The sequence below is a fragment of the Mirounga leonina genome, unplaced genomic scaffold (assembly GCF_011800145.1).
Source record: "Mirounga leonina isolate KUSES-001 unplaced genomic scaffold, KU_Mleo_1.0 Mir_174, whole genome shotgun sequence".
Taxonomy (NCBI): Eukaryota; Metazoa; Chordata; class Mammalia; order Carnivora; family Phocidae; genus Mirounga; species Mirounga leonina.
In genome coordinates, this window is record NW_023270451.1 from 61,366,283 (window position 1) to 61,389,728 (window position 23,446).

The following is a 23,446-nucleotide window of genomic DNA, read 5'->3' on the forward strand; positions in this document are numbered from 1 at the left end:
TGAACTACATTATGTGTAAGCTTTCTTGTTAATACTTCTTAGAGACGAGGCTACATTCTGAATTATAATGATTCCTATGCATCACACAGGCAATTTTCAAAATTAGTGGTTAAGTATTTAAATTAACAGTTATGTACGTAATATAAGCCCAAGGTGGAATTTCAAAGCTCTATTAACAGGAAAGGTTAAAAATAATGGTGCTATACAGGACAAATTTATCCTTTTCACTCACGATTGTTATTCTTAACATTATAAGAACTGAAATCTACTGAATTATACAGACTTAACACAGACTCTTATATACACATAGATCCCTGATCAGTTTAAGACAATGTGTTAATTTGCTCTTGTAAGTAATAAGAATATTTTAGTAACCAGGAAAAAAAATCACATTTAGGTAGTCACCAATCTTCAGAGTTTTCTTATGTATAATCTACCCACTCTCAAAAGAATATGTCACCAAGCAACACAGTTCATTAACACTGCCTAATTTCCTACGTTAGAAGTTCACTGGTGTTTGATATACTAGCAAGCTTATGGAAGTAAATCAAACTTTACTGTAGCTCCAATTCCACCATAGCATAACTTGTTTACATGGCTTCAGAAATGATGGTCCAACTATGCCATCTTATATAGGCTATAAAGTGGATATTAGGTCTGTCCTCAGCATTATAAAGGGCATCAACCATTGTCCAGGTGGTGACTTATAAAATGGAAATCTTCCCTCTTTATTTTAAAGGGTAGAAAATTATATGCTTAGTCATTCCTTTATGGCAACATTTTTATTTCTACACATTTCTGAAACATATAAGTATGTACTCAAAAATTCACAAGTCCACTAAAATAAATTTGTGGTTTCCTTCTTTGACGTTCTCTATAATTCCTCCATCTCAAAGTGTGTAGTAAAGCTGTTTGCCATAGATGTGTGTTCAAAGATCCTCGACAGGCTTGGTTTCAACAGTTCTACTGAGTGACATGACAGGTGCTGAGTCGTGTCATTCTTCAGGGACATCATTTGGTCTGTCCCAGGCTCCCTTCTATCATAATAGAGGGCCCAGAGCAGAGTAATGGTGAGAATCATGGCCAAGATTTGTGTCACTCCAATGGAGATTCCCAGAAACCTTAGCACCTGTAGTTGTTTGGTTCCTCTCAAAAAGGAATACATTTTCTTCCCACAACCCTGTAAAAAAAATAACACAGGATTACTCTGGGGGTGTTACAGAGGGTCAAAATAATGAAAACAAACTGTATCAGTTAATGGAACCAAACAACTTGAATCATAGAAGTTTAACTCAGTGACTCTCAACAGGGAATGCCTATGAGAAACCAGAGGGCAGATGGAGGTGAGCACTTTTTGAAAAGCCTGGCCAGGTGATTCTGATGAGCTCTCTCCTTCTTCTGTCTTCCTCACAACCGGAAATTGAGGACCACTGGCATAAAATACAAGTAGAGCAGGGGTTGGTAAACTCTTTTTTTTTGTAAAGGGTCAGATAGTCAATCTTTCAGGCTTTGCAGGCCATATGGTCTCTATGGCAACTGCTCATCTCTGCCACTGTAACCAGAAAGCCACCATAGACAGTTTGTAAATGAAAGCACATGGTTGCATTCCAGTGAAACCTCATGGTAGGCCAGATTTAGGGCCATAGATTGCTGACCCCTGATCAAGACTGATCCAAATTTTCAAAAATAATGTTTCCTTATTATTATTTGTATTCACTCTTAGATGATAGCTCATTTGGTCAGAGACTTTTCCCCAAGGATCAGGAATGTTTGCCCAGTCTACTGCTAAAACATGCTGGTGGGTAGAAGTCCCATCTCTCCCCCTTCTCCAACCCCACATGCATACACTTCTGCCCACTGCTCGTAGAAGAAATACACATAGAGGGTCTTCTGCCACGACATCAAGTTCTAGTTCCACCAGGTAAGGGTTTGAAAGAATCGTTAGCTCCCCTACACACTAGAGACACCTGACTTCAAAAGATAAGCAAGGTTTTTGTTTGCTTGTGTTTAGTTTTAAGTATAAAAGGCTAAGGAGTGCCTGTGATAGGAGAGAATCCTGAAAGAAGAGAAGAGGGGAAAAAAAAAGAAAGAAAAACTATAACCAAGGATCACAGGAGTGGTGGGGCAAAGGGAAGGAGGGAGAATGTGACTAACAACTGCCAAAAGTCACTTCTCCAGTGAACAAAGCCTAGAGAACGTGCCATGTCTCCATTGAGTCCACAACAAAGAAATGATAATTCACTCTTCTAAAGGGAAGCTGATTCTAAATGAAGGTGAAAATCTAGGAAAGAATTTTATAATAATAAATTTCAAGAACTTTGAAGATTCTGAGATTTTACTCTATTTGGAAGCAAGCTAATTAGCCTGTCACAGTTTCATGGACTTCTGGCAGAAGACAGAGACCAAAGATTTTATTACTCACAGCAACAGCAATAGCCACAGTATGTGCCAGTTCCTCAAGATCTGGCAACACAGAGACAGCCAGATGATGCCTGTGTACACAATGGGCTGCATTATGGAAGAGAAACCTCAAGTTTAGGGAACCTTAATCTTTCATAATGGGCAGTAAACATACTTGTCCTTTGCTTTGAAGAAAGACATTATTATACTGGACAGTAAATAAACCCACCCTTTTCTCTGGAGGGAGACACTATCTCTACCTTCAAGGCTGTTTTCTGTGCAAAAACCCTTGAAAAGAGGGGTGCCTGAGTGGCTCAGTCAGTTAAGTGTCTGACTCTTGATTTTGGCTCAGGTCATGATCTCAGGGTCATGAGATCGAGTTCTGTGTTGGGCTCCAAGCTCAGTGTGGAGTCTGCTTGTCCCTCTCCCTCTGCTCCTCCCCCTGCTCATTCTCTGTCTCGCTCAAATAATAAATAAATAAATAAATAAATAAATAAATAAATAAATAAATAAATAAACTTAAAAACCACCCTTGAAAAGATAGTCCAAAAGAAAGCATCCAGTGCTTCTACTCACAAGACATGCAGAAATGCAAGAGACCCATGGAAAATTACCTCCCAACAAAAAGAACTTGACTTTTCAAAACTTTTCTTCTGAGTTTGTGGTAAACAGTGACTTGGTCTCTTTACCCCACTGAGGCAGTTACTTGAATAAAAAGAAATTGATAATTACTTAGAAAATTGCCTCCTTGTGGAATCTCCAGATTCCACAAAGAACTCAACTAAATCAAGGAGAGCAAGACTACCGAATCAGTTGTTAATTTGTGCATTATTTTGGAGGAGAAGAATGAATAATACCTAATTCTTAGATTTCCAAAGACATTGATCAGTAACTTTACTCCAGTAAGTCATTATTCTCAAGAAGCAAAAAATCATGTAAAACTAGTCATAGACATATTTCAAGAGCTTTTTCTGGTCAATCACGTAATGCAAATTAACAGCAAAAGATTAGCAAAATGTCATCAATTTTACCAAAAGCGAAATTAAAATATTTAAAATTTAATACTAATTAACACTGGTTTAATAAAATCACTTCTCTGGCCATCTTACTTGTTTAATATGCACACCAATATGCATGTACATGCATGCATACACATACACGCACACGTATTCTGTGTGTCACAAAGAAAATTCACCGAAGTTCAAATCCTTTTCAAAGCGTTTCATTCAGCTAGTCTATCAGAGCCAACTCACTCTTATATTTATGTGTAATTCTCACAAGCGTCCTTGCATGACACAGGATAGAATAATAGTTAAGATCATGAACCACAGAGCCAGAATTTTGAATTTCAAATCCCTGTTCTCCTACTTATAAGCTATGTGACTTTGGGCTAAGTTACTTACTCTCTCTGCTTCAGTTTTCCCATCTCAAAAAGATAATAATAGTGCCTACCTACCTGGGATATTGGGAAAATTAAATGAATAAACACACTTAATACTTAGAGTGGGGTCTAGTACATGGTAAGAGTCCAGTGGGTGTCAGCTCTGATCTGGTGTGTTGGCCCACAAAAGATTAGAAAGCTCAAATTAAAATAGATAGAAAATCCATGAAAAGCAAGTATGAATGAACAAGTACAAGGTAGATCACAGCATTGTGTCACCACTGAGTACTGATGCGACAACAGCCCTTGCTCATAAGAGCCACAGTGGCTGCTGCTGTTTCTCAGGATAGCGAAGTAATCGTCTAAAATGATTATTTGCTACTGAGATATTGATCACTACCCTTCTCATGAAGCAGAGAGGTATTTAATATAGTTTGGAAAGGGTCACCTTAAAGATAGTCAAATTTAAAAGGTTTAGCTTCAAACATCTGGAGAATTAATTTATACGGATACATCATTTAACCTCATTGCCAGTAGCAGATCACCATATCCATCTTTAGGAAAAAGAAACTGATATGAAATGACTGTGGATAATGTTAACTCCTTCCCTATATTCTCAGTACTTAAAATAAAAATGGATGTTTAATAAGTAAATAAATGATTAGTTAGAATGGACATATCAATAATCTGGTAAGAATAATTAAAATGAACTCCAGACTTAAATGTAAACCGTTCAAGATATACATATGGTGATGTTTCAATCCTGGGAAATGCTTTAAGTCGATTATCATTTGAGTTTTACCTTTTCAGTAGTCACTGCTACTTAAATTTTACCTATATAGCTCTTCTTTTGTGAGAATGAGGCAGCATTATCATGATATATAGTTCTTCTTATTGGCATAAGATCTCCTGCCCCTTTTGACTAATTCATTCGAACTTAAAAAAAAATACAGGAAAGGTAATGTTTCTTTTTCAAATCTGTGAGTAAAATCAAGCAGAGATTGATAACTGAACTACAGTCTATTGTGTTTCATTATTTTGGCTTTGGGGAAAGTCTGTTCTAATTATATTTTAAACAACCACTTTATAAAAAAAGGCATAGTAAATTATATCATCCAGGATGGTTTGGAGGATGCGATATACTAGCTAACACTGAATGTTCTAGAGTGGGAGGGGACTTGAGAAATTAATGAGTTCGACTTTCTATCCTTTAAGAATGTGGCTAAAAAGCACTTCCAGAACAACAGTGGCAAAACTGGCAGAGAAACGACCTCTAAATAGTCTCTCTTCCACATAAGCAATGAAAGAACTAGCAAAATCAGCTTTTTTAGAACTCTGAAAATTAACCAATCTTGTAGCAATCTGAGGAGCATTATTCAAGAAAAGTACCTAAGTCTCAGAACAGCAAGCTCTGTCACATTTTAATTAGCCCTCTCCCAGCCCCTCTCTCCAGCTCCGCAGTAGCCTTGAAAATCAACAGTCCATAATTATGGTGAAAACCAGTGGCCTGGAAGCCAAAGGCAACAGAATAGGATTGGAGCTCCTTCAAAGCCCCATTTGCAGAGAATTGTCATTATTTGTCCTATCTCCTGGTTCCCTGGAAGACCTCATTTGCAAGGCTGTTTTTCTTTGAACCTGAGTTGGAGCTCAACCAGCCCAACAGCCTTTTCCGAGGGTGTTTGTCAGAAGCAACCAGAGGAACACTGAGGTTGCCTGAGGCAGTGCATAATAATTGCACACAAGGAGCTAGTCAAAATGCTTAAAAAGAAAATCTGGGGGAATGAGAAGTCCCCAGGGGCCTTGGCAAAGTTCTGGGATACTTGTGGGGATCTGCAAAGTTCCACACGTGAGTCGGGCTGTGCTCCTGCCCAGGGCTGTGCACATGCTAAGGAAAGACCCAGGAAGGCACTAAGATCTTACCTCTGGCTAACTTTGAAGCTCTATGCACCCTTGACAGAGACTGGGAGGCTTACTGGTTCCAGGCATCAACTGACCCCTAAGTTAACTGAGCAGACTTCAGTGCCCACACATGACAAAGAACACAGAGTTTATAGAACTAGTTCAGGAAAGTTATTAAGGAACAAGTGAACAACAACCTCAACAAACTCTGGGCAGGCAGGAGAATCTGATTTCCAGAGTTGCCACATTTTATTATTTAGAATGTCTCGTTCTCAACAACAATAACAAGATGTGCAAAGAAACAAGAAAGGAAGGCTCATATACACACAAAAAACACCTTCAAAGAAAATGCACTTCTAATGAAAGGAATTCCCTGACTCACTAGACCATCCTGTCCACACTTGAAAACACTAATTCTTCAACTTTTCCTTATTGGAACCTGTCTTCCTAATAAGATGTGTTAGTCCTGGTTCTGCTCTCAGATGATCTCTTTTCCATAAGGTGGAGAGCTGTATCTGAAGCCATCACTTTCTCTTGAATTATTCTCTTCTCCAAACTAAATATTCTAATTCCCTCAAGTTTTCTAAATATATACACTGCATCAGCCTACTGAGCTCTTTCTGGATTGTGCTGATTTGGTCAATGTTTCTCTGAAAATAACACTGATTTTTAACTTTAAAAAACTAAAAATGCTGTAAAATATTAAGACAACCAAGGCTGTTGTGAAGGTTTGGATCCCTGGCAAAAAGTTTTTCAGGTTCCCTAGAAGTGTGGACATGGGATTGCATCACATGACACATAGTCAGGACCTGACCTCCTTCCAGATCTCGGAAGTAATCCCCAAAGATTATCTCTGCGTCAAGATGGGCAAGGGTTGTTTATTCAAAGCAAAGGTCTTAGGATCCTCAATTTTTATAACAATATGTCAGCCCTATCACTACCTCAGTTAGTTTACAGAGCACATAGATAACCCCTCAAACAAGACAGAATTTTAGTACTTAAGTTTGTCATTAGAATTCATTAAATACAGGGCCGCCTGGTGGATCAGTCAGTTAGCGTCTGCCTTAGGCTGTGGTCATGATCCCAGGGTCCTGGGAAGGAGCCCTGCTCAGTGGGGAGCCTGCTTCTTCCTCTCCCTCTGCCCCTCCCCGTGCTTGTGCTCTCTCTCTCTCTCATACTCTCTCTCTCTCTCAAATAAATAAAATCTTAAAAAAAAGAATTCATTAAATACAAATCTCTCTATACTGCACACAATTTAATATTTTTTGATGATGATCCAGAAGGCACTGTAGCAACTTGCAGAATATCAGGCATCACACTGAATATCAGTGAATCATCTACACAGTTACTTAAAGTTAGGGATTAACTTCCCAAAAGAACATTCCTCGTCTTGAGGATAGTATTTTCCCAGATTCCTGTATAAGCACTGTATAGAAGCACTGTTCTCCTCAGCCACTCTAAACTCTTCATAGAAACAGCTCCAGGGCTGATGGTCCATTCCACATCATCCTCAGATACTCAATCTGAACACAAGTTGTGACCTTATTTTCAGCCAGTCAGATAATCATGCATAAGGTTTACACTTTCCAGTGAAACTTGGACACTGTTGTTGAAAACAAGACACCAAGTCTAGAGAAAAAAACATACAGATGTGTCTCGATATACTCCATTGTACTATTCATAGAGACTTAGTTGCATAAACAAACATTTCTGTTGAGTGAGTCAAAGAGGAAACAGAAATGTTAGAGTTCAAAACTGCATTCCATTTCACAAAGGGGGTTTTATTCAGAATTGGAAAGAACTTAATTACACTTACTTGCTTTTCTCAAAATAAAATACTCTAAGTTGATTTACTTGAATATTTTTCTTCCTAAACAAAGCTATGTTAGTCCTACATTAGTAACTTCAGAAAATTCAAAATTATGAATAAGCGTAATGGCTAACCTACTTTACTTGCTGAAATATTAAAATTCTGGTCAACTATTAACTGTAAATAATAACAGTACCTTTTTACCAGAGAAAAAAAATCACTAATCCCTATATTTCCTAGAATCTATTGGAAGGCATGTCAGGATGCCTCATTTCACTTGAGGAAATGATATACTTGAAATTATGCTCTGATCTAGCTCCAAAATGATTTTCTAAAATTGGAAGAACCCCTCGGCTTTTCAGTACTCAATATTCACAGGCCACATAAAAAAATTAGGCAGACTTCTAATCAGCTTGTGAAGATAAAGTATAAATAGGTGTAGGTACCACTACATGCCAGTATTGATATTTTTCTAATGGATGTTTGGTAATACACATGACTGTCAAGTTTGAAATGACTGTGTTAATTATCAGGTACAAATATATAATCTTCAGCCTCATTTCTTCTAAAATTAAAAAAACTGAATGCAGTTCATGAGTCCATGAGCTTTACACAGGTTGAACCAAATGTCCTCCACTGATAATCATAAATGCTTCAGGGAAGAAATGTTTCTTTTAAAAAACAAAATTAAATAGCAAGTAATAAAATTCACCATGGGACGTTCTGTTCTCTTAAGAATAAGGTTAACCAAACCCATGCCTAGGAAATGCAGTAGAAAAAGTCTTCCTATTTCTTCCTATTCCTATAAAAAAGATTTTATTTTTACTTTTTTTTTTTTTAATTTTGAGAGAAAGAGACAGCAGAGCAAGAGAGCAAGAGCAGTGGGGAGGGGCAAAGGGAGAGGGAGAAGCAGGTTCCCTGTTGAGCAGGGCTGGATCCCAGGACCCTGGGATCATGACCTGAGCCGAAAGCAGACGCTTAACCCCCTGAGCCACCCAGGTGCCCCAAGTCTTCCTATTTCTTAATGACAGGCCCTCATATCTTGTTTAATTCTCACTTTATCCCCATTGGATAGACAGAATCACCAAATTTAAAAGACTGCATGTACGGAACATTTTTCATTTTTACAAAAAGATGTGGTTGTAAAGAGACTCTGGAGTCAGAAAACCCAGACAGCGCTGTTCTCGCCCTGAGGCCAGCTGCAGCAGTGGGCACTCCCTGACGGAGGGAGCAGAAGCACATTTACAAGCTGCTCCATCAAACAGTGTCTCTCACTGGGCCCTTTGGCCACCTAAATTGCGTCTGTAAGAAGTGGGAAGGTGTTAAAACAAGTGAAGTGGGAAACCATGTGAAGTTCCCAAAACCTTGACCTGAAAATCTGCTTTCAGCCAGCACAAATATATATAACCAGAAAATGCATACTTTTCCTGTATTGACTTGCAAAACTGGGTGCAAATTGGCTAGTTAAAAATCTAATCATAGATCGTTAACTGTTCTAATTACTTTAATAAATACATTAATATATTACAATTATTGTCATTACTGTCATTAGCTACCACCATGCATTGAAGATTATTGTTTATTATGTGCCAAGTGGTTTGCTAAGCATTTCTCATTAAGAAGCTCCATTTATCCTTGTACTACTAGAATGAGGTAGGTACTATTATTATCTCATTATACAAATACAGACTTTGAGGTTCACAAGTGAAAAACACTCAGCTTGTTCCTCACCATGTATTCCACATCTCAAAACTTTAGTGCCTAAAAATATGGGCTTTGAAATCAAATAGATCTGAGCTCAGTCCCTGACCAGCTATTACATGGGGTTAGGTCACTTAGCCTCTTTTCTTATCTGACTTTTCTCATCTGTAAAATGGAGAGAATAATACTGTGCCTTAATAGAAATATTTTAGGGCTCAAATAAGGTCATGCATATTTATAGAGCTGTATCAATGTGTATCTTACTTGAAAAATCCAAGGTGTCCTTTCCAATCCCTAATTTACTTTACCTCTCAGCTATTACTGGTAGTGTTTACTGTAAACAGGCACTGTTCTAAGGGCTTTATAGATGTTAATTCACTCTCCAAACAAGCCTGACCCGGGTACTTTGGTTATCCACATTTTGCCACTGAGAAAAATGAAACCAGAGACACGAAAACCTTGCCCAAGGTCACACAGCTAGTAAGGGCAGAGCAAAGATTAAACCTCCAGAGCCTGGCTTTGGAGCCCAGACTTAACCTCTGAACCACACTTCTTCACTGTTCCCTAAAGACCTCTCCTTCCTGAACTTCCAGGACACTGCTTTCCATTTCTCCTCTGTCTCCAACAGGTGGGTCTCCTCCTCTTTCCCTCCGCGGTGCCATGCCCCAACTTCGTCCTCTCCTGCAGATGTGACACCAGCTCTTCGTCGGACCTTCGATCCCCCCATGCATTCACTGCCTCGTCTACACTGACGATACCTTAATAGAAACTGCCAGTGCCCCCACCTGCTCCAGTCTGTTCTCCACTTCTTTTTTTTTTTTTAAAGATTTTATTTATTTATTTGAGAGAGAGAGAATGAGAGAGAGCAAGCACATGAGAGGGAGGAGGGTCAGAGGGAGAAGCAGACTCCCTGCCGAGCAGGGAGCCCGATGCGGGACTCAATCCCGGACTCCGGGATCATGACCTGAGCCGGAGGCAGTCGCTTAACCAACTGAGCCACCCAGGCGCCCCTGTTCTCCACTTCTTCACAGTAATCAGTGCTGTCTGTGGGAACACAGCCTCCCAGAGACCCCACTTCCCAGCCTCCCTTGCAGCTAAGCAGGGCCACGGGAGCCCTCGTCAATGGAATGGGAGCAGAGATGATGAGTGCAGCGCTGAACGCGTTGGAGCGTCTTCCCACGCCCTCCTTCTTCCCACTGCCTGGAACTGGAGAAAAACAGGAGTAATTCTGGAAGACAGGTATTAAAAAAAGATGAACGTGTCTCACCATCCTGGGTCCCTGGAGGAACCTATGCAGCCGAGCTGCCCAGGAGCCTGGCCCCCCGGACCAGTTTACGAGAGAAAAATAGACTCCCACCGTATTCAAGTCGTTGCATTTGGAATGAGCTCTTTCCCTGTGTAGTCCGCACAAAATCCACATCTCTGCCTGAATTAGGTCTACCAAGTGTCATCTCATGTGTGACAGGTTCCTACCTCTGCTCCCCGCCTGGAGACCCGGTCCTCACCTCCACTCTGCTTCACAATGCTGACACAATGATTCTGACGCACAAATCTACAATTGTTACTTCGTGAAGTACTTCTTTCGGGTCAGAATATTATAATGGCTTTCTTTGGCGTAAAAACTCTAAAGGCAATATTTGCAAGTCTTCATTAACAGAGCACAAGAAGAGAAGTGGAGCAGTGAAGAGGTAACAGGAAACCTGCAACGGAACTATGTCGGGAAGAGAGGGAAAGGAAAGAATACATGCATGTGTCCACCTGAGGCAAAACTGGCAGAGCGGTTCGAAGCCCGATTAGATGAAGCAAAGCCTGAAGATAAAAGGGATTTTCCCCCTACCAAGCACAGACTGGTCCTGCAGGGCTCTGGATGATAAAACAGACATCACCCAAGTCAGAGTCAACCCAACCCCCACTGACAGTTGCTGAGGAGATAATGGAGTCAGCCGAGAGGCAGGAGGGAGTTTCTTGACTTCATATAAAAGAACCCCAAGAATGGAACTTCTTGGGGATATTCCATCTCAATAACCACTGAGCCTGAAAGCTGCCTACCGTTCACTCTCTGGGCAGGAGGTTCTGTGTGTGTTTATCTGAGAAGGGAGTTTCATTATTAATAAATCGGAATCCCGCGACTACTCAGTGCTAAGCCTTCCTTTCATAATAATGCCTCCAATTTGTGAACGTGGCCTGCCTTTCTGTGTGGCAACTACTCACAGACTTTACCATAAAATGCATGCAGTAGCAGGACAGCCAGGGCTCTTCCTAATGCAGTGCCTGCCCTGTCCAGCCCTGCCAGGAGGCCCCCCTCCCGCCCCATGCTCCAGCTGAGCTGGAACTTTGCATCGCGGCCTCTTTGCTTGCCCCAGGCCCTTTTCGGCCCCATGCCCCTCAAATGTCTTCTGCATGTGGCTAGCACCTGCTTATCTCAATGAATGACGAGCCCCTCGTGTTACACATCTCAAACATAAACACAATGGTAATTAAAGATTGCCTACCCTGTGTCTGGCTCCTTCTTGTGCCCCCATTTGGGTTCATCTAATTCCTATCTCATTCGAGCCACTGATGTGCAGATCATTACTATGCAGACTTGACTAACTTTATGTTACTGAACCTGGCTAGCACCTGGTCGGGGACCTAAGCTGTTACTACTAGCGTCCTGCCTTGCATTTCTCTTTCAACACTCGCCCCTCATTTTGTTTAGCTTTTTTTGTGAGTGTGGTGATTTACTTGGTCGTAAGAAGAATCCTAGTAGTAATTTAAGAGCAGGGTTACCTGGGAGAAAAATAATCAATCTCATAACTATGTAGAACTTGCCAGAAAGCCATACATACCCCTATCCCCCACCAACTCCTTTTGTATCTACAACACTCTGTCATGTCTCTACCGCAGAGAATTGCTAAGGAAGTATTTCTGTTTAGGATGTTGTGTGTGAAAATTATAAAATTAAAGTTGTTTCTATTAGTCGAAATAGATATATAGTATTGACTCACCTTTCTAACTGTTAACAGGAGAAGAGTGTTATCAAAAAGTGTTGAGGGCTGAGATGCTGCCCAGAAAAAAAAAATGGTATAGATTATAAAGCAAATACCATTTGCCAACAACAACAGGGTACGAAGGAGATAAGGAAGAACAGGACTTCCAATCTGTGAGGGAGGACAGCATGAATTCATGACTCTCAGCTCACATAGCAGATAACACACAACAGAGAGAACAAAAACTTAAAATGAACCATCCTAGGGGCACCTGGATGGTGCCGACAGTTAAGCATCTGACTCTTGGTTTCAGTTCAGATTGTGACCTCAGGGTCCTGAGATCGAGTCCTGCGTGAGGCTCTGCACTCAGCACGGAGTCGGCCTGAGATTCTCTCTTCCTCTCCCTCTGCCCCTCCTGCTTGTGCTCTTGTGTGTGCCCACAAAAAAATGAACCATCCCACATGGTTCACTGTGAGCTGCCCCCACCTTTAACTGGGATGATGTGGGGGAGCATCCCTATATGTCCATGTACCTTCTGTGAGCACTACAGATCTATACATACTTTTCACCATCTGGGTTCTTCATCCTGTAAACCAAGGCTCAGAGAGATCACATCCCTTCACTTCCATGCTCCCTGCCTTTCCCTATCACCCTGTTTGTAGATGCTTTCTCTTACTCAGAGAAGAAATAAACAACCACCTAAAGAGGCAGAAATGGTTTGGGGCAAAATTACTTGTCACAAAGGAAATCATAAAGAGTATTTGCTACTCAAACCCAATACCACATGGAACATAGAAAGACTAACTAAGGGTCTAAAAGGAAAGTGTTCTGGAGGCACTCAGCTGTGTGGAAACCATCTCTCTGTCCAGCCCTCATATAAACTGCTGTGAATACTATTTTTCTGAAGAAGCAGTCAATATCTTTTCATAGCGGTCTTTCTTCTAACTACAAAACAATGTGTCTATGGGGATACATTTTACTTCACTCTCTGTTCCTCTTTGTTTTACATTTTGAGTTGGTTCATGTGAAGTAGGGCCTGTTGTGAACATGTTTACTTCCATGTAGTTTTCTTAGGTGGCATACAGAGGAGGAAAATGGCATTTCAGTCCCTTTGAGGAGATGTTTATGCTTCATTTCACATCTGGGGTAGCAGACACTGCAACTATCTCTACAACTGTGGTTCTTCAAACTTTTAGGTATGAAATCCCAAGAAAAGTTGATGAAAGCTGTGGATCCTAGTCACAGAAAAAAAGGCACATAAAATATTGAAAACAATTTTAGCAGTATCACCTTTCCCTTGAAGCCTGTCCAGCAAGAGCTTAGGTCCACGGGCAAGAGATTGGGAGTCCCTCTCTGCAAAACCTTTTTCTCTGCTAGCCTTCTTTATTTTTCTGTCTCTCTGGTTTTTGTTTTGTTTTTTCCTCCAGATCAGGTCTAGACAGAGAACTTTAGTAACGATGTGGTAGAAAACTCAGCCAGTGAGAGAAGGAAGAGATACATCCCAGTCCTGTGTTCTACCAACTTCAACTTGGAGTCTGATGTTTTGCTGAGGCCAGGTCTCACACCTAGTATCTAGAGAGTGTGGTTGCACAAACAATCCCAAAGAACAAGGTAGTCAGCAGTCAGTAATCACTGGCCTAGGCTAGCCCTGGGTGGGCTTTTGCATTTGTAGTTTCTTAGGGTAGAAAAAAAAAAAAATTCTCCAGTGGATCTTTGCATGGCTGCATCCTTCTCATCTATTGCTCTCAGTTCAAATGTCACTTCCTAAAAGAGAGGGTTCCTAACCATCCTAAGTAGCTCCCAGGCCAATAAAACCATTCTCCAGCACACGACCCTACTTAGAGTCTTCAAAATGCTTTTACCACTGCCTGAAATTATTTTTTATTGCTGTGTTTATCTCGCTAAATGTCTATTGTCCTAACTAGAATCTAAGTTATACAGGAGGGATTTTTGTCTGCAACATTCTCTGCTACATCCTCAGCATTTACAATAGCACCTGGAGCCCAGGAGGCACTCAAAAAACATTCTGACTTAATGAATGTGATGGAACCAAATTGATGATCAGAAATATTTTCATCTGCGATATTTACATCTACACTTTTATACAAGTGTGTAGCTCATTACAGGTATTGGAGGACCTGGTAACATATCCAACAATATCTCTGATGGGAACGTTTCTAAAATGTGCGATTGTCGCTATATTTCTGCTCTGTCATTTTTCATAGGTTCCAAATGTGTCATAAAATATTATTGGGTCAGGGACCATGCAGACCACCAGATGGTTGCGAGAGATTTATTTCCTTGATTTCAGACTACTGAAGAAAGATTGCAGGAAGAAAGCCAGTTCTTATCTCTGAGCTTACAGAATATGAAAGATAAAAGGGACCTTGAAGTTCATCGAGTCCAGATCCACTCTTAATTCAAAAACCCATCCTGGGGCGCCTGGGTGGCTCAGTTGGTTGGGTGGCTCAGTTGGTTAGGCGACTGCCTTCGGCTCAGGTCATGATCCTGGAGTCCCTGGATCGAGTCCCACACTGGGCTCCCTGCTCGGCAGGGAGTCTGCTTCTCCCTCTGACCCTCCCCCCTCTCATGTGCTCTCTCTCTCATTCTCTCTCTCTCAAATAAATAAATAAAATCTTAAAAAAAAAAAAAAACCCATCCTACCCCCCAATGACATGGTTATCTGACCCTGACTTTAATATTTTTAGTGATGAGACACTCATTATTTTACAAGAGAACCTGTGTCACAATTGGACGGATTTTGGTGAGCAAGGTCTTCCTTCTATTGATTCAAAATTTCCTTCCTGTAACGTCTGGCCCTTGGAGCAACAATGAGTAAGTCTAGTTCCTGTTCTGAATGATGAACTTTGAAATATTTGAAGACATCTAAAATATCTCCCCTTAGTATTTGCTACTTCAGAATAAGCAACGTAAATACCTCCAGCTGTCCCTCACTTGTTCCTCCCTGATAGACCCCTCATCTTCCAGGTGGATGGTCTCTGGGCACTCTTCAATTAGGAAACATATGTCCTCCAGGGCAAAGTGGAATTAAGTCTTATTTTTAATGATGGATTTAATTGTACTTGAGCCATAAAGCTACTAAGTGATCCACTTTTGTAAGTCAACTATGCATATAATTATGCACTATATCATTACCAATACCAGCATCTGTTATTAATTATAAAATGTAAAAGCAGATTTACTCTGATGTAATGAACCTCCATCTCTGTGGGAAGTCTGTCTAAAGAACATCTCGTAACTGACAATGCCAGCCTGCTACTGAAAGTCTTTTGATGAAAATATGAAAAAGCCTTTCAGATAATCTGGTTCTTCAACTTGCACACGCACAATCATGTGGCTTCTTTCAATCTCAAAATTCATGGAATAAGCAATTATAGACAGCCTGAAAGTAAAGCATTCCATGATAAATACTACTAGTGGAAATAACCTAAGACAAACTGGTAAAAATGAATTGCATTTTTACAGCAAGAAAATTTTATCAAATGTTTAATTGAATGCCTTTCAACTAAACAAAGTACAGTTGAAGTGACTGTCCATATTCAGACTTTATGGGAAGATCTGGTAAACTGATTCGTGTTCTGACATTCTTATGATCAATGTTGGCTATAATCATATTAGCAGTATTAATCACTAAAGAAAGTAGAGATTATTATATATGGTGGTGTAGCCCAGTGATTTCCCATATTGACTTGCCACCCCTAAACACTAACAAAAGTTCACACTAGGAAAGTTGGATAGGTGTCAATCCACCTCTATACTTACACCTCTCTACTGTAATCACCTGTGTCTTTAAAACCTAGTAGTGAGTTATAATGTATTTGGATATCCACAATTATGTTTGCATTTAATAATATCTTGGAAATATTAAGCACTGTTTTCTGTTTTATGGAATGAACAGGGCTTTAACTGTTGAACTTGTTAGTTGACCGTCCTTATTTCAGACTTTCACCCAGAAAAAAAGATGTAGCATAATCACGGAGAACTCAGAGACATCGACCCAATAATTCTTTGATATCTTTTCAAATAAACAACCTGAGTAATTCAGTTGTTTCAACGATTTTTGTTATGAGCTGTGTCCCCTCCAAATGCGTATGTTGAGGTCCTAATCCCCAGAACCTCAGAATGGGATCTTATTTGGAAATAGACTCATTGCAGATATAATTAGTTAAGATGAAATCGTACTGAAGAAGGGTGGGTCCCTAAAGCAATATGACTGGTGTCCTTATGAACAAGGTGAAATCTGGAGATATATACAAACAGGGAAGAATTCCATGTGAAGGTGAAGGCAGAGATTGGGGTGAAGCTTCTACAACCAAGGAACAGCAAAGATTGCCATCAAACCACCAGAGGCTGAGAGATGGGCACAGAACAGATTCTTCCTCACCCCCCTCAGAAGGAACCACGCTTGCTAACACCTTGATTTCAAGCCTTCTAGCCTTCGGAACCATGAAGCAATAAATATCTGCTGTTTAAGTCACTCACTTTGTGGTACTTTGTCACAGCCGCCCTAGGAAACTAACACAATTCTGAATCTCTTAAAAAATACTTGGCACACTTCTCTGTGGCATGTCTTCAGAGCCCAAAGCACTTTATTTTGGATATGCTTAATGTGGCGTAGTCTTGTCCTCTGAGATGAATTTTTTAACAGCCAAAAGCTACACATATCTAAGATATAAAGATGATGGATCATTTGTGTACATAATCCACCATCTTTTTCAAATAATTTACACCATAAATTAATGAAACTGATTTTTGTGCATCTCTACAACTGACTTTGGCAGCCTAAAAGATGTTTTGAACAATAATAGTATTTCTAGGGAAAAATGTATAACCTCCTAAGGTAACCATCTTGAAATATATATAAAAAGGCATGTTTTATAAATCATGACATTCTGTTTTCAAGTTTCACTCTTTATAGCTATATTATATACGTGTGTGTGTGTGTGTGTACGTGCATGTATGGATGATATATTATGAATAGTGTGAGTTGTTAACTTTATGGTAAGCCAGAGATTTTCAATAGTGCTTTCTGATACCCAGATGCTCGACTGGAGATGTTCCTGGGAAATGATCCCAGCCCCGTGGCCTGAGCACCTTCCCTTCCATTTGATTTACATTTTGATCTTCCTTTCTAGATCAAGACTGCAATAAGATTTTCTGTGATGTGGGAATGTCTTATATCTGCATTGTCTGATACAGAAGCTGCTAGTCTCAAGTGGCCTTTAAGCATTTGAAATGTAGCTATTCAACTAAGGAAATGACATTTTAATTTAATTCAGTTTTAGTTTAAATAGCCACATGTAGCTATTGGCCACTGTACGGGATGGTGTAGTTCTAGATTTTAATTTGAATTAAGATTCTGCTGCTAACAAAGTTCGAAAATCACCACTAAAAATGAAGGAATAGGAGAACTTCTGCTAATAAAGGAATAACTGATGATTCAGATAAATTCTCCCAGAAAACACAGCCATGCAACTTTCCTGGGCATGTGATGATTGATTTTAAACCCAGTGAGCATCTAACTCCATTAAATCTGCCAACTAAAACTAACATCGCTGATCATTAGCCAGCAGGGGGAACTGAAGAGTAGAGGACAGCATTTTCCCTGGAGAGTGGGATTTATTTATTTATTTATTTTTCCTACATACGTTTTAGTCTGTGTGGAGGCCCTAAAATACATATCCTGTCCGGGAACTCCAAACCTTGTCTTCCCGAATATCCAGAGTTCTTTACACACCCTGCATGGACCTGTTTTCAAAGGATCCCTAGGAGGCAACAGAAATTGGTTCTACACAGTACAGTTTAAAAATCCAGTTGATTCTAAACCTAGTCTTTCCCAATTTCCTTTGTTAACATGTGATAAGGTTCAGATTTTTATATTGATTTTTAGCTTTATCCTGTTTCTCCACATACCAGAGAAAAATTTTTTAAGGGCCTTTATATTTAGAAGGGGAAAATTTCATTGCCATGTTGTTGATTCTTTACTTAAAAGTCGTTATAAGAAAATATGCATGATAAGTTAACCACATATGGCCTTACCTCTTGATAAAGGTCACTGAGATCTTCCTGGTGGGCCTGTTTGGAACATCCTGGGAATTCCCTAACACAACAGGAATCCGGGGGCCAGTCCATCTCTGTCATTTCCAGCCAGTCAGTGAAGTACACCACTCCACAGCACTTAAACTGCAAAAGAATGACTGGTCAGGCTCAGAAACTACACAAATATTTTCTTAACTTACAGAAGATTAAACGTTAGATTTCTTAAATTTTTGTACCCAGAGCTAAACTCACTTCTGTCATCACCTAAAGATATGTGTACATTCTATATTGACGACAGAAATGTACGAAGGACTCCGTAACGGAACAATTCTGAACAATAATGCTCATAACCCCAGAAATCAGATGAGGCATGACTGAGTCTTTCCCCAACTGTACAATCCTCTACAAGTGATCAAATAGCAACAGAGTCAATATGCACAGTAACAAAACAATTAGCTGGACTTTTATAGTTATCATTAAACCTCTAGTCACGAAAGATTAGTTGATCAATTTATTTGTGTATCACCTAGTTACCAATTTAACTGCTTAACAAATTCAAAAATTAAATTAAAAGTTTTCGTAATCTCTGGAGAAAGAGTCGTTGACCAAAAGCGCACATCACAAAAATTACCCAACTTGAATTCATTAACCAGTAAATTTTTCAAAAAAATTTTGAGATATAAACACAGGTTTAGCCAACACATGTTTATTTAACTGAATGAGAGTCTTGAAATAAAGTATCATATTCTGTCACCATAATCTCAGAAGAAATGATGTGTCTTTAGCTTGAATAAAATTGGATTTAAGAAAAACTATGCTGTGTTTTGTTCTTTTTTGTCTCATTTCACCAAGTTTTAGCAAAAACTTTCTCTGGTCAAAGTTTAGAAACACTGCTTAAGGACATATGCAGATTAGATTAGAATAATTAACTATGATAATTTTCTGCCCTTGGGTAGAGGGAGTTACTCTTCCATATAGTCAAAAACAAGAACTCTGGGCAATCACTGAGAAGAACTTTGCCAAGAGTGTCTGGCTCTACAAATTATGTAGCCCAACAGACCAATCTGGGTCCAGGATTAACACCGTATCATAAAATATCACAGTCCACCATTTCAAAATCCAACTAAAATCAACTATGGAGAATTCTGAATTTCTCGTGTAAAATGAAACACAGAAAACACTAAAAATGATTTTACATTTTTCATTTGCCTAAATAACTTTTAAGAAGAAAAAAACCATCTTAAGAGTATTACAAATGATGAATTACTGATGTTATGAGTAATACTAAAACTTCTGGAGAAACATTTTTTATATTTTTAGTATTTTCCTTTTATAAACTTGTTCTAAAAGCTACAGATATGCCATAAACATCACACATTAACTCAAACATAATTTGACGTTATGCATTTTACATAAGTCATTGAATATCCATAAAAAACATATGTAGTCAAAAAGACTTCACCTTCCAAAAATCATAAACTACTACATTTCCCAATCAGGCTTTTTAAGTCCTTGCGCTCAGAGAAAACCGACTTCTCTCGTTTCCTAACGACATGTGTTTTTCTATGTTGATGACAAAAGTACAGTTCTTGGAACTCAAACTCCATCCACAATAGAGCAGCCCATTTATCTGGCCTTGTCAGGAAATGAGGTGCTCCACAGAAATGACTTTTCCAAATAACTTAAGCATATCATGTTCAGTGCCAGATATATTTTTTTTTAATTTTAATAAGTCACTGAGCTATTTTTTCTTTTTACATAGTTGTTTTTCTTTGTCAACAGAAGATACTAGATTGGTAGTGAAATTTTCCCTAAAACTCCCCTACATGAACCCACCATTATGCCACACACAGGACTGTGGTCTACATCTCCTTGCAGCTTTCCCACCTCCTTTAAAATCACATTATGAAATAAAGCCACTCTTGCTAGCATTGTGTCAAACTGGAAAATACCACCACCATTTGACCTACAAAGGAAGTGAGGTTTTCACAGGTCAAATAACCTGTGGAGACCACAGACTAGTGTGTGGCAGAGCCTACTTACTCCAAAGCTTGTTCTCCAGCCATTATGTTAAATTAAATAAGTAAACACATTTTTAAAAATCAGTTTTTTAAAAAGATATTAAAGAAAGATCCCTAGGGCTTATGTGAGTCCTGTACGGTGAGGTACATGCCCAGAACGGCACTGAAGGAGTCGTCAGGACAAATGGGGCCTGACGAGGTCACTTTTAGCTCTACAATTTATTTTGGGAGCCGGGTGTTGTGGGTTGAATTGTGTTTCCCCCCTCCCAAAATTCATGTTGAAATTCTAACCCCCAGAATGTGACCATATTTGGAGAGAGGATCTTTAAAAGGTAATTAAATTAAAACAAGGTCACAAGGGTGGGTTCTAATCCCATATGATGGATGTCCTTATAAAAAGAGGAAATTTGAACACAGACATATATAAAAGGAAGATGATGTGAAAACCAGGGAGAAGACTGCTGTCTATAAGCCCAGGAGAGAGGCGTCCGAAGAAACCAACCCCGTACACCTTGATCTCACACTTCTAGCTTCCCAAATTGTGAGATGATACATTTTTGTTGTTTCAGCCACCCAGTCTGTGATCATTTATTTTGGCCACAGCCCTGACACACTAACACAAGAGGCTTTAAAAAACTCTTTCAGGGTGCCCAAAAGTCTTCCCCCTCCTATTATGTGAAATAGGCCTATGAGATGGAGGAGAAACTTACCATGCAATAAAGCTAAAAACATAGATACTGTCATTTGCAATGCTATACATGGTCTATCTAGATGGAGCCCCTCTTTGTACCACTGGGGAAAAGCTTGCTTTGTTGTTTTAACCTGGATTATCACGGTCTACATCAGAAATCCCAGAAAATAAAGAGCTCTGGGCAGCTTCTACCCAGAGCAGTAGCTGACCACAGCTTACTATAAATCCCCTAATGTCTCACTTATTTTCCCTTCATGTTGTTTTTAGTACAGATGAACAGTAAACAAACAAAGCCAGGAAGCATTTAAATAAATAGGAAATCTGTGTCACAATGGTAATTTTCACCATCTCAACAACTGTAACACAAAGAGCCAGATTTGGAGATTATCCTGGACTGAAACCTCTGCCCGTATCCCAGACAGAGTAACTGAGCAGACAGCTGGATATCCATCCCGGAAGACACCAACTCTCACATGCCTTGTTGTGGCCCAGCTTGAAATGAAAGAAAAGGAAAAGGGTATACTTGGTCACTGGGGAATCTTCAATCACAAGGAAACTGCTTGGGAGAAGAGCGTGGTTTGAAGCAAGACCAGTAGTGAACTTCAAGTCACCAGATTTTAAATATCTACATGTTGTCCGTGTTTGAGAAGATGAGTGGGTGCAGGGCTATATGGAAGTTAGGTAAGAAAAGCAAAAAGCACCTATGTTTTATTATGCTATAGTCAATAACTGTAAGCTAAATGAGATCAAACTCATGATCCCATTTAATCTTCTCAACAACCCAAGGAGGCAAGTACTTTTATTATCCCTATTTTACAGATGAGGAGACTGAGGCTGAAGGAAGCTAAGTAAATTACAGAAGCTCATGGAATAATAAGCAGCATAGCCAGAATTTGAACCAAGATTTTTCTGACTAGAAAGCTCATACTTTTAATGATATACCGATGCTTAATTCCCAAACAAGTGCTATTATTAAAAAAAAAAAAATTGGGCGCCTGGGTGGCTCAGATGGTTAAGCGTCTGCCTTCGGCTCAGGTCATGATCTCAGGGTCCTGGAATCGAGTCCCGCATCGGGTTCCCTGCTCAGTGCAGAGCCTGCTTCTCCCTCTCCCTCTGCCACTCCCTCTGCTTGTGCTCTTCTGTCTATCTCTCTGTCAAATAAATAAATAAAATCTTTAAAAAAAAAAAAATTAACTGTTTAAAATAAAGACAGCTCTAAAAGTCATGAAAAATTATCTGTTCAAATAAAACTTGGATATTTATCAAGAAACACTCATAAAAAGGAAATTTCACAGTAGTTTAGCAAAATGGCTTCTAAGAAATTCTTAAAATATATGTGAACCACGTGAAATGAAGGGGAAATGGTATACACAGGAAGAAAAGCAGGGCATGGAGTCACTTGAGGAATTTCTCAATAAAGAATTACACCAGTGGTAACTGAATCACAGGCTTAACTTTTCAGCACAGAGAAAATGACAAAAGCCAAAGCTTTGAACATTGCTTTCAAAGTGTGCCATTTATTCCATACCCTCTACCACAGAAATTACAGCACTTACCTCTCTCTGGAAAAAATTCCAAGCGTGAGTAAGCCACCGGTATCTAGGTAAGCCATAATTTGTCATTCTGGCTTTCAAAGTGACCATGTCTGACCACTGAACTGGAACCTAGAGATAAACAAAATATCAACAACTGGGACGTACAAACACACACATTCAGTTCAGAAACACAAACATTCCCATATTCACAAATGTAATCGCTCACACACTCATATGCATACTTGGAATGTATTGCAATTAACAAATATTATTTTAAATTTATATTTGTTTGTGGCCTAAAGTAAGTTCAAGGTTATTTACTTATGAAACAATCTCTATGTGTAGATATTTGCAGTAAATGAGGAAGTTCTTTACATTAAGCAAAGAAAAAATTTAAAATCATTTAATGCCAATATCAAGCTGAAGGAAATCACAAAATAAGCAGTTTACCGTACATCCTACAGGTCCAGCTAAAGAGATCCTCATAACAAATAATCCCTGCCCAGAAATGCCCTTGGACTTGATTTCATAATGCTATGGAGTTGGTTTTTGAAGTGACTGCAAGGGCGCGTGGATGGCTCCATCAGTTAAGTGTCTGTTTCGGCTCAGGTCATGATCCTGGGGTCTGGGATGGTCCTGGGATTGTCCTGGGATCGAGCCCCAGGTCAGGCTCCCTGCTCAGCGGGAAGTCTGCTTCTCCCTCTTGCTTTGCTTCTCTCCCTGCTCGTGCTCTCCTCTCTCTCTCTTTCTCTCTCTCTCAAATAAATAAATAAAATCTTTCCAAAAAAAAATATGAAGTGACTGCAGATTGTAGTACCAAAACAAAGGGATAAGAATTAAGAAGGGAAAGAATCCAGCTCAAGTCATGCCTCACTCTGGAATAAGTGTGTAGATATCTTTCCAAATATTGGATTTGGGACCCATGTTAGAAATTTAGGAAAAATACCTCTCAAATTAAAGCACTTTTTGTGCTTCTAGT

At 39.5% G+C, this 23,446-nt stretch overlaps 1 protein-coding gene across 4 annotated transcripts in view; it reads right to left on the reverse strand.

Annotated features, from left to right (window-relative positions):
• Nucleotides 1-350: 350 nt before the first annotated feature.
• Nucleotides 351-23,446, reverse strand: part of TSPAN12 (tetraspanin 12) — a 63,507-nt gene continuing 40,411 nt past the window's right edge. For all 4 annotated transcript variants that reach the window (XM_035020990.1, XM_035020989.1, XM_035020991.1 and 1 more), the window contains 3 exons: nt 22,489-22,596; nt 18,221-18,364; nt 351-1,180 (listed from right to left, as the gene is read on the reverse strand). In XM_035020990.1, the coding sequence (XP_034876881.1) occupies nt 875-1,180; nt 18,221-18,364; nt 22,489-22,596 (558 nt within the window). In that variant the 3' untranslated portion in view covers nt 351-874. The remainder of the gene's footprint in view (nt 1,181-18,220; nt 18,365-22,488; nt 22,597-23,446) is intronic.